Below are 11,959 nucleotides of genomic sequence, written 5' to 3' on the forward strand. Positions count from 1 at the left end.
CAGTTTAATGGAGTCGAAGCTTCTTAATTTTATTGATAATAATATGAGTATGTCTCTTGTGAGACGGTCTCACGAATCTTCATCTATGAGACGGGTCAATACTGTCGATATTCACAATAAAAAGTAATACTCTTAACATAAAAAGTAATACTTTTTCATGAATGACCCAAATAAGAGATTCGTCTCACAAAATACAACTCGTGAGATCGTCTCACACAAGTTTTTGCCTAATAACAAAGTATTATTGGACAAACTATTTAATAAATAAAATAGTAGTCTCACCATATATATATAATTTAAAATTATAACATCCCAACAACAAAAACTTATTATAATTAGTAATTAAAATTAGGTTTAATGTTATTGTTTACAATAAAGTTGTGATGGAGTGGAATCAATAAAATTTTTATTTATTTATTTATTTATTGTGGGATTGGACTATTATATCATGAGTTATGTTAGGAATTAGAATATGAATTACAAATTGCTACTTTTTAAATTATATATGCTAAAATTAATACACCAGATAAAAAAATATCCACATGAAAACGCATCATTAAATCAATTGTGTTAATAATGAACATATAACTTTAAATAAAAATTTAAATGCTAATATAAAAAAATAAAGTTATATTCATTGTTTTATTTTATATTCTAATTAGGAGTAAAAATATGTTGTACATGATTTAGGCGATGTGTAATATTTTATAAGGAATAATTAGTCTTTTTTAATCAAACTAAAAATATGAAGGTATATATTATATTGATCAATAAAATAAATTATTAACAAAACTATTTATTTAAATTATTTATAGAAAATATTTATATTGATCAATAATGGATATATTTTTTTTAAAATTTTGAATAATATAAATGAAGTAATTAAATTTCAAATAATGTTTGTAGATAAAAAAATATGAAATTGTCACTTTTTTAAGATAGGTAAATTATGTCTATTTTATAAAAAAAAATATGTTTATTTTTATAAAAAAAATATGCCTTATTTAATCAAACTAAAATAATGTTTGCAGATAAAAAATATGAAATCATCATCATAAAAAAAGACGTAGATTTACAATTGAACAAATCATTCTCAAAATAGAACTAAATAAAATTAATAAAGTTAAGAGATGAAAAATAACGAGGAACTTACAAATTACGCATTCGTGTTATGCTATGTTTGTTTGATCACTTCATCAAAATTTCAGATTTTTAACCATCTAGTCTCAAGGATATATTGTCCAGATTTACAATCTCTTTTCCCACTTTCAACTCATGCTTTCTATGCTTTGGAAGCTCCTCCTGCTCGAGCACTCAAGGTAATCGATGTTTTTTCTATGGAAGCATGCAATAAAAAGAACTCTCCAACTGGAGAAGAGTTGTTGGCAGTGAATATTGAGAAAAACAAGGGGTTGAACAAGATAGCCTAGAAGAAGATCTGGCAGGGCCCCTGCCAAGGGACCAATTAAGAGGAAATTGCAACTGGTTGAGACTGATTCAGATGAGGATAGAGAGACAGTCCTTGAAGAGATAAGTATCAAGTCAGTGGTCGAGCTTGAAGAAAATATTCTGCACTATGTCGAAACTGAGAGTGCCCCTGATGACTCTGTCATCATCCAACAACTGGAGATGAATGCTTTAGCCATCTCCCTGAACGTAAAGCTCAGACAGCAGGAATTGCAATTGCTAGAAATCCATGTTGCAGTCCAGACCGAAGAAGCTATTGAGAAAGCGGTTTCCTACCTACAAGAAGTTATTGGAGACCAGCCGGAGAAGAATCCTGTAAAAGTGTCTCTTGAGACGAAGATAAAGTTGTTTTCCAGCAGAAAAATCAAAAGAAGAACGTTGCAAAGTTTTGAACATCAGAATTAAGAGCATTTATAAATTAAGATTTTATTCATTCATTTGAGGCTTTCGAACAAATTACAATCTCTCCATTTTCTGAAGATTTTTCAGCAAACTTATTATAATTATTCTTCAACCGCTCAGAAGTCCACTCGTTCAAGTTATTACAGATAATGAAGGATCAAACTGGAGCTACTCGCAACTTCTTAATCTGTTGTTTAATCCTTGCTGAGAGTTGTTTGAATCTAAAGATTCAATTACTTAAAGTTGTTGTATTGTTGTTTAAGTGACACTGGATATTTCAATTTAGTTAAATGATAAGATTTAATTTAAGTGGGTTGTACAAACCGTTGTAAACCAAAGTCTTCTAGCGTATTACTTTCTATGTAGAATAATAAGATACGTAGAAAGATTTAATTTTCGAACTTCTATAAAATATCCAGCTTTGCTTTCGTAACCACACTTATCTTTATCTGGTTTATCTTGTTAAAAGCTTAGTCTCTTGATTATATCATTGTCCAAATTCAGCCCCGAGCGTTCCTCACTTTAAATTATTTTTAAAGTGATCCAATCACATCTGTCATATCGAGAAATTGAGTTTTACAGTTAATAACGTGTGAGTCCGATTTGATAAGGATATCAAACTTAAATATTTCGAAAATAATTATAAGAGTTTATTCATCCCTCTGAATTTTTAAACCGGTCCTAAAAAATCAGAACAATGACTTTTCCTTTTGTTTTGGTATGACATCTATGCTATGTTTATTTTTCTATCAATAAGTACATAATAAATATCAAAAGAATTTTTAAAAAGCAACAATAAAGGAAATAACGATTTCAACTTTCAATCTAAATATATAATTATTTTTATAATTCATATAATATTTAATAAATATCCAGGTGAGAGACACATAATTTTATCCATAAAACTACCAATTTTGTCAAAAGAAACCTTGTTTGTATTTTAATTTTAGTTTTTCAAATACAAACCTTGTCCTTTTAGGAGTATTAATCTTAATTTAACCAAAAAGTCGGATAGATTTCTAATTAAAAAATAGAATAAATTTCAAATAACATTATTATCAGATAAAATTAAAAATTTATTTTAATTAACATAAAATATGATACAAATATAAAACAGATAGAATTAAATTTAAGATTTTGATTATATAAAGAACAAAAATTCTTTTGAGATATTTCAATTAATACAACCTTAATTCATTTGACTTTGTTGTAAAAATAAAAATAAAAATCTTTTCGCAACTTTCAGTTGGAATTTGGAATATCTCAATTTGAATTTGGAATATCCTGTAATGTTGCTTGCAAAATCTGCTTCATTGATTCATTTTACAATAACAGCAACCATTGGATCACAGACGAGGTGGGCCGGCGATGTTGAAAGAATTCTTGCCTTTTACTCTACGTATCCTCCATCCATTTTCACCTGAAAACGCAGCGATTCTTTGATATTTTCAAGATTAGATTAGATTTTTACCCTTTTATTGCAGAGATTCGAGACAGTATCTGGTATTTTGATCGAAGTTATGATCCGATGGAAGCTGATGTTAGTTCTGTCCGTTCTCTATCTTGTTCCACCTTTCTCTTCTTCATCAACCCAACCGTCGATTTCGATCACTCCGAAAGTCATCCCCAAATCAGGCGACCCGATCACGATTACATGGTCAGGAATTGATTCACCGGTACAGCTCGACTGGGTCGGTATTTATTCGCCGGCGAATTCGTCCAACGATAATTTCATCGGCTATGTTTTCCTTTCCTCGTCGCCCGGATGGGAATCGGGGTCGGGTTCCATCACGATACCTCTAGTCAACTTGCGATCCGATTACCAGTTTCGGATCTTCCACTGGGACACGTCCGAAATCAACCCGAAAAAGCACGACCACGACCACAATCCCATACCCAGTACCCGCCACTTGTTGGCCCAGTCGGAGCTGGTTAGTTTTGAACATGGCCGGGGACCGGAGCAAGTGCATCTGGCGTTGACCGGTCGGGTTGGGGAGATGCGTGTACTCTTCGTGACACATGATGGGAAAGAGAGTTCCGTGAAATACGGGTTGACCCGGAACAAATTGCTTAAGGTTGCAGCCACCCAGATATCAAGATATGAGAGGGAGGACATGTGTGATGCTCCAGCGAATGAGAGCATTGGGTGGAGAGATCCTGGGTTTATACACGATGGAGTGATGATTGGCTTGGATGAAGGGAAGAGATACTATTATCAGGTATATTTTAATTTGTCCTTGTGCTTTTTGGTTAAGATTCTCAGTCTTGCTCACAATTGCTTATTTAAATGATATTTACTGGTGTTTAGCCGTTTAAGTTATTTGTGACGATTTTGAACTTGTAATCAAGTGGTAGCTATATCATTTTTCCGTTTAATTTGAACAAATTATAGAACATATACTATTTATTTTTCCTTTCAAAGCAAGAATCTAATTTCGTTTCTGTAAATCACCATGAAAGGTTGGTAGTGATTCTGGGGGTTGGAGCGCAACTCACAGCTTCGTGTCACAAACTGGGGACTCGAGTCAAACGATAGCTTTCTTATTTGGAGACATGGGGACTGCAACACCGTACTCAACTTTTGTGCGTATCCAAGAAGAAAGCGTGGCCACTATTAATTGGATAAGCCGTGATATCGAAGCTATTGGTGACAAACCAGCCTTGATCTCACATATTGGAGATATCAGTTATGCCAGAGGATATTCTTGGTTGTGGGACAACTTTTTTAACCAGATAGAACCAGTTGCATCCAAGGTTCCTTACCATGTTTGCATCGGCAATCACGAATACGATTGGCCTTCACAGCCTTGGAAACCTGATTGGTCTTATGCAGTTTATGGGACAGATGGGGGTGGAGAGTGTGGGGTGCCATATAGTCTTAGGTTCCACATGCCTGGGAATTCCTCCGAGCCTACGGGAACTAGAGCCCCTGCTACAAGAAATCTTTACTACTCTTTCGATATGGGAGTCGTCCATTTTGTTTACTTTTCTACAGAGACTGATTTCCTTCCTGGTAGCAAGCAATATGATTTTCTGAAAAACGACTTGGAGTTGGTAGATAGAAAAAAGACCCCTTTTGTTGTCGTTCAAGGACACCGGCCAATGTACACAACAAGCTACGAATCAAGAGATACCCCTTTGAGGGAGCGATTGCTCGATCACCTAGAACCACTTCTTGTCAAGAACAAGGTGACACTTGCATTATGGGGACATGTACATAGATATGAACGTTTTTGTCCTCTGAATAACTTCACTTGCGGAAGTTTGGGCAAGAACGAGGAAGAGTGGAAGGCTTTCCCTGTGCATTTGGTGATCGGGATGGCTGGACAGGATTGGCAACCAATCTGGCAACCAAGGCCAACCCACCTCACTGATCCCATCTTCCCACAACCCGTGCGGTCCTTGTATCGTGGAGGTGAATTTGGGTACATCAGACTTGTTGCCAATATGAAGAAACTCACGCTATCTTACGTGGGAAACCATGATGGGGAAGTGCATGACACAGTCGAGATCATGGCCTCTGGCCAAGTCTTTAATGGTTTTGTGAATGCTGATGCTGTTGCATCGAGGGGCGGGTTGCAATCAACATTTTCACTGTATGTTAAAATTGGCAGTCTACTTGTTCTTGGAGCTTTCATTGGGTATGTCTTAGGATTCGTGTCACGCTTCAGAAAGAATGATACATGGACTCCAGTAAAGAACGAAGAGACGTAAAATATTGAGGATTTGCTGTTTGTAGCGGGATGTAAGTTGGTCTTCGAGGTGTCTGCGCTGTATCATTCAAATTTCATACTGCTCTCTGCCTAGATGCAGAGTTGTGTATGGTGCTGTATAGTCTATGCCTCCCTTCTCAACCTGAGGTACTTGTAAATAACACGAATAAACTGCATTTGATACGACGGGGTTGTTCATCATCGATGTGCTGTTTCAATAGACTCGTGCAATTTCTGGCACGTTTTTAGCAAGATAACATTTGAGGCTGGTGCAAATAAATATGTGCCCAAACGTTCTTGGCAAAGGCCCGTGTTTGAATCTTGAATGTATTGATTGGTATCTCCTCTGTTTCGATTCTAGTTATTTACCCTGTTAATTCTTCTCTCTGATTTCTTTTTCTTTTCCCTTTCTTGAGTAGGGTGATTTAAGGTCTCTTATGAAGAAAAATGATAATGATGATCAAGAAAGTGATTTCAGTTCCATACGGTAATGTTTTTAAGAAATTATTTTATCGAATTTTAATTCCATTTCTTCTTGGTGAGAATAAAATAAACGATTATACAACCTTTTTGATTGTGACTTTCGGGCAATGAGAAATGCGACACATAAATTTTATTTGGAATAAATTAAAAAAGAATCTATATCACAGCATGCTTAACTTAAAATGTAGTTCAAAAGAAAAAAAGAAAGAAAAGACCACACTGAACTAATATTCAAAATCATCATCCTCCTCCTCCTCTGGATCCTTCTCAACCCTTGTCTTGTGACGAACTTTGCAAATTACCAAATTTTCCATCTGAAGAAAAAGAAAAAAAGAAAGAAGGGAAGTCACCAAATAGTGGGTAAGCCCAAGACCCTGAGGTAATTTAATTTTTTTTATTAACTGCACATTAGAATCGTGGATGCTCAACTAGTCAACTGCAAATGCTCAAAACTCGATTTTCCGAAGACTATTCATACAAGTACTTACTTCTTTGTTGGAAGTTAAAATCACAGCAGGGTTGCATCGATACTCAACCATCTTCCAGTAGGCTATTTGATCTCCATCAATGGGATCCTTTCCATTGGAGAACAAGAACTTGTTCTTGAATCCAATGACTTCAGTCTCTCTACAAATGGGGATGTTCTCTTTGGAAATTATCCAATATCCACTTGGTGTTGCTCTTGCCGAAGTACCTCCCTCTATGCTTTGTGTGAAAAAGTGCCCTTCTTTCTCTCTTGCATACTTCAGTTGATCTGCAAAGTAAATGGAGGTAAATTCATCAACGAAAATGTCCAAAAAAAATTGTATAATAGTTATATAGTTATTTACGACCCAAGACGCACTAGCTTTAGGTCGCACGGCGAGACTCAAGCCTTATCGAAATAAGACAAACATGTTTTTTTAATAATGTGCATGTCAAAATTTGAGATACCATAACTACGATTTTCAAAAAACGGCAAACATTCAATCATATAATTGATATCATACTCAAAATCAAATATTCAATTTTCATAAGTATGTAAATATTAAGAGAGGGGTTATCGATATTCCAAAAAATAAGCAAAACAAAGCACCAAACAAATAAAGCTAACAGTGAAAACCAAACACAAGATTTAAATAAACACAAGCAAACTCACCGAATGGAAGTTGCCATGGATCATATTTGTAGACATCAAGACTAATAATTAGATACGTATGCAAAGGTTCACCCTTAAACTTGGGAATCAAATAGTAATCGTATAACTCAAACTCCGTCGGATGAAATCGAAACCCCAAAGGCAAATCCAGCTCTTGAGTCTCCCCCATGGCTGATTTTGTTTTTTGTTTTTTTTTTGTTTTTTTTGGGTTATATTTAGCATATTTATAGGAAATTTGTTTGAGTTATAATAGAACTAGAACTATCCAACGTATTCGGAGTCCTTTCGTTTTGTGTTGGAGATTTGATTGGCTTATAGAGGGCAGTACTTGTTATTATGAAAGGAAAATGAGATAAATATTAATGAATGCAAATCAAATAACGCATGATTCTGTAAATTGCACCTACCTCTTTCCTTATTCCCAAGGATTCGCTTTTATTGATTGATGATTATTACTAAATTATCAAGATAGTAAAATCAAATTATATATTTATCTTGATAATAATAATAATTTGTGTAACTTTGATAGTATCAAAGTACAGCACGTGACATGTGAAATATATAATTTTATTTAAATATCTGAAAGTATTGTGATTTGATTCTAATAGACTTCTTATATGTATATAATCTTTCAAAGTTGAAGAAATACAACAAATAATCAAATGAAGTAAATCATCTAACATTAAATATATATTTTGAGTAGATCTCTTGTGAGACGGGTTAATTCTACTCATATTCATAATAAAAAATAATACCCTTTACATAAAAAGTAATACTTTTTCATGAATGACCCAAATAAGAGATTTGTCTCACAAAATATGACCCGTGAGACCGTCTCACACAAGTTTTTGTCATATATTTTACCTTCCATCGGATTTGTGATATTATCACCGGCCAATAATCTTTCTTTTTTTTTTTTCTTCAAAAAATTGTTTTTTTTCTTGCTTCACCCAAAACATCGAGGAAATTAAATATTATACAAATAAACTTTTGTTCTATTATCTAAAAAATATAAACGAGTTGGTTTTTCTTTATCAGCTTTCATAAGTAAAAAAGTGTGAAATATCTATTTTGATAATCTGCATGTATCGAACTAGTTCTTAAGACCCATGTTTATTTGGGTAAATTTAATTTTTGTTGTCGTTGGAAGATTCAAATTGACATATTTTTCATGAAAATGCTGGCAATATTGCAATCCGGTTTCAAAAGTTCTCATTATCCGGTTTTCAATCTCACGAGTTTTCGAAACAAATTCAAGCTCATGATTTCTCGTACGAATTGTCTTTACGAAGATGGCTTCAGAAATTTTGGACATCGTAGATTAGAGGAACGTCCGATGAAAGGTACTCTGTTTGAGGAAAAGAAGATATTATTTTCCACTTTCGAAAGTGACAGTATCGATTCTTCGAACCACTTGCATTGATTATTTTTTTTAAAAAAATTTCATAATCATTTGATTGATTTTTGTAATTGAATTCGATTTCTGCCAAATCCCCCGCTGTTCTTGGACTGATTGGTGGCTGCAAAGTCACAGAAAAATGAGATATATATGAAGATCATAATTCAAAGATATAGATTCTTGAATTGCCATTCATTTGTTGTCATACCTTCTGCCTAAAAAAATATGATTTAAATCTTCTGCTGTATTAAAAATACAGTACTTGAAATTGTGTCTTTTTTACACGAGATGATCTCGTGGACATCACACCATATGATATAAATTTAAAAAATTGTATCGTGTAAAAAATTACACAACACTTGATGCTGTATTTTCAACGCAGAGGATCTAAATCCAAAGAAAATATGTATTATCAGAATTGACTTGACATGAAAGTAAGTCCCGCAAGTTTACCTATTTGAGGAGCGACGAGAGTTAAGTTCCGAATCAAAGTGCATAATGTTGTTTATATTCGATCCATCGAATATGTCAAGAATCGAAATTTTACTTACCTTGAATGTTTAGTGTAGATGATTCGGAGATGATTCAGACAAGGAGAAAATAGGATCTTTAGAAATTTTGCTCAAAATCCCAGCCCCTCAAGAACCCTAATAGCCGCCCCCTTTCTCCTATATTTTTCTGAAATTTTACGCTATCTGTCGGGTTGGGGAAAGGTTTAATCCTTTATTAATCGGATTTTAAAAATGATGTTTAAAAAGTGCTAATTCACCAATAAAAGTGTTAGAAAAAATTTCTCATTATAAACATATATTATTACCTTTCACATGTTTACTTATTTTTATTATTAGGTAAAATATGTGGTAATTTCACATTTAGTCTATTAATTCATAAATAATACTAATTAATCACATAACTTTGTGCTTTTGACTTACTTCTCCGTATTCTCAAATATTTGAGTTAATTTTTTTTAAAAAAACAAACTATTAAATTTACTTAATATGAATATAATATATATATATATATATATATATATATATATATATATATTATGAAAGATTTAAAGTACATGAGTCATTGAATAAAGAATCATTCAAATAATTCTAAATTTAATATTGAAAAATCAAAAAACAGAAAAAATTAAAATAATCATTATTATTTTTAAACTAAATAAAACGAATTGAATTGAAAATAAAATTATATTTTGTGGGACTCTTAGCTCCTAACCGTTATTATAATGCAATCTGATTAAGATTAATTAATCACAGCGGAAAACGAGTTTAAAAATTTCTTTACGATGAGCCCAAAATATCTCTTCTATAATTTAAATACTAAAAATAGTATTTAATATTACGTCATAAACACGCCCACACATAATCAAAACCAATCATATACACACAACCCATATCCTCGGTACATGCCCCGGTATATAAATACATATACATATACTGGGAACAAGACATAAACATAAAACCTCAGCTCAAGCTGTGGCTCCCTCCAGAAGTACCCTCTCCGGTCTCCTGATATCCTGGCGTACCTGCCATTGTCCACACACAAAGACAACAACAGTCCCCTCTTGGGGGTGAGCAAAGCTCCGTATGGAACAACCAATCATATATACCACAGATATCTAAACAATGATATATGGTATGCAATGCATGTATGTCGTGGAGGTATCAGGTCAAATGCCCATCCACTGAGCACATGTCAGAATCAAGTGAATCGCTATCAAATCAATGCTCGAGCTGGCACACCGGCCTCAATAAGGGATACTCGTATGATAGCGTCGACAAAGCGCCATCAAATCCCAAATCTCATATCCAATCATCGGGGCCACAAATGTCTATACTTTACGGGTCATATAATACCAGCATAGCAATTGTGTTCACAAACCCCAGAATCCAATCAAATCATATCAGGGTATCCAAGGATCATAGCTCAACGTGCATGTCATGTATCGATGTATGCATCAAACGATGTGTGTGAACAAAACATTTATTTTATACATCGAAATTTCAATCTCAATGTCATGTATGCCACATCAATCAACAAATAAGGCATATAGACACATATTCTCAATACAATCAATCCGACATATATCATAAATACAAATACATGTCGTATGTTATCGGATCGCAACATACCTCAATTCTTCGTTCCAGTCGATGTAGCTTGAAGATATCAGTATAATACTTTATCTACATCAATAACATACTCATTCCAATCAATAGCATACTCCAAAATCATTAATATGAGTTTCAAATATCATTTGAAACTTCAAAAATTCATAACAAATCAAAATCATATCATAATTCAATTCCGACTTCAAAACTTAGTTTCTTGTCAGTTATTCTATCGCATATATAACCGACACATAATTCTTCAATCTCAATCCAACAATTAAAATTTCATAATTATAATAAATTAGGAATAATTCGATATTTGAAACTTCAAAAATTCATATCAAAACACAATCATATCATAATTCAATTCCGACTTCAAAACTTAGTTTCTTGTCAGTTATTCTACCGCATATATAACCAGCACATAATTCTTCAATCTCAATCCAACAATTAAAATTCCATAATTATAATAAATTAGGAATAATTCAAAATAACATCACTATAATCATCTCTTCTTCGTTAAAATCATACATTATTCAACAATCTTCAATTCCAGTATGATTTAACAATTTATCGGATTTATTCCAAAAATCGACGAATTTCAAATATCACAAAAAATATAAAATTTATACCTCAAATCGAAGACCTCGTGTCAACGATCCCATATCTAAAGTCAGTTTGTCGATTGGATAAACCGATAAGTCGCGCGATAAAAAAAAAAAAATCAAAAACCTTATATCATTTCTCTCTCTCCTCGGTTAAAAACATTCGAATGAATTCTTGATTCATTCGATCATGTTTATCTTTTTTTTTAATTAAATTTTTTAATATTATATTATATTATTATATTATTATATTATATTAATATAATATAATATAATATATATTATTTAATATTTTAACTTCGGTATATCTCTTCAGACCAGTCAAACGATCAAATTTTCCAAAACTCAAAACATGAAACTTCTATATCTTTGAGTTTTCTACGTCATATCCAAATCTCAAATCATTTGGGCTTCATATGAAAAAGATATGTCACTATTTACCATTTTGCCCTTAAAATTAATTTATTATTTTTCAACTTATCTACGAAAATGCCATCAAAATAAATTGAATATTTTCAACTTATTTACCAAAATGCCATCAAAGCTATTTTAGTCTCGGGGTCTCACATTTCTCCCCCTCTTAAAAGATTTCGTCCTCGAAATCTCAAACATCTCTATAAACATAACATTGG

General features: G+C 32.9%; 2 protein-coding genes and 1 long non-coding RNA gene across 4 annotated transcripts; 1 reads left to right on the forward strand and 2 right to left on the reverse strand.

Moving 5' to 3' along the window:
* Positions 1-3,142: 3,142 nt before the first annotated feature.
* On the forward strand, positions 3,143-6,065 carry LOC140834199 (probable inactive purple acid phosphatase 2). Of its 2 annotated transcripts, XR_012118663.1 has the most exons (3): positions 3,143-4,088; positions 4,330-5,919; positions 6,002-6,065. XR_012118663.1 is itself a non-coding variant. In XM_073198895.1 (2 exons), exons 1-2 carry the CDS (start codon positions 3,390-3,392, stop codon positions 5,581-5,583), a joined length of 1,953 nt encoding a protein of 650 aa, XP_073054996.1. In that variant the 5' UTR covers positions 3,143-3,389; the 3' UTR covers positions 5,584-5,967. The 2 variants fall into 2 exon arrangements, 1 of the variants encoding a protein (XP_073054996.1); XM_073198895.1 differs by lacking the exon at positions 6,002-6,065 and having other exon boundaries at positions 4,330-5,967.
* Positions 6,066-6,181: 116 nt separating this feature from the next.
* Positions 6,182-7,646, reverse strand: LOC140834200 (NAC transcription factor 32-like). The gene is made up of 3 exons (XM_073198896.1): positions 7,204-7,646; positions 6,554-6,819; positions 6,182-6,379 (listed from the first exon to the last, which is right to left on the reverse strand). The coding sequence occupies exons 1-3, from the start codon at positions 7,370-7,372 to the stop codon at positions 6,290-6,292; spliced, it is 525 nt and encodes a 174-aa protein (XP_073054997.1). The 5' UTR covers positions 7,373-7,646; the 3' UTR covers positions 6,182-6,289.
* Positions 7,647-8,641: 995 nt separating this feature from the next.
* On the reverse strand, positions 8,642-9,291 carry LOC140833457 (uncharacterized). Its single transcript, XR_012118486.1, has 2 exons — positions 9,154-9,291; positions 8,642-8,723 (listed from the first exon to the last, which is right to left on the reverse strand). It is a non-coding gene; the product is annotated as an uncharacterized lncRNA (long non-coding RNA).
* Positions 9,292-11,959: the final 2,668 nt, after the last annotated feature.

Source organism: Primulina eburnea, chromosome 6 (assembly GCF_022965805.1).
Source record: "Primulina eburnea isolate SZY01 chromosome 6, ASM2296580v1, whole genome shotgun sequence".
In the NCBI taxonomy this organism is placed as follows: domain Eukaryota; kingdom Viridiplantae; phylum Streptophyta; class Magnoliopsida; order Lamiales; family Gesneriaceae; genus Primulina; species Primulina eburnea.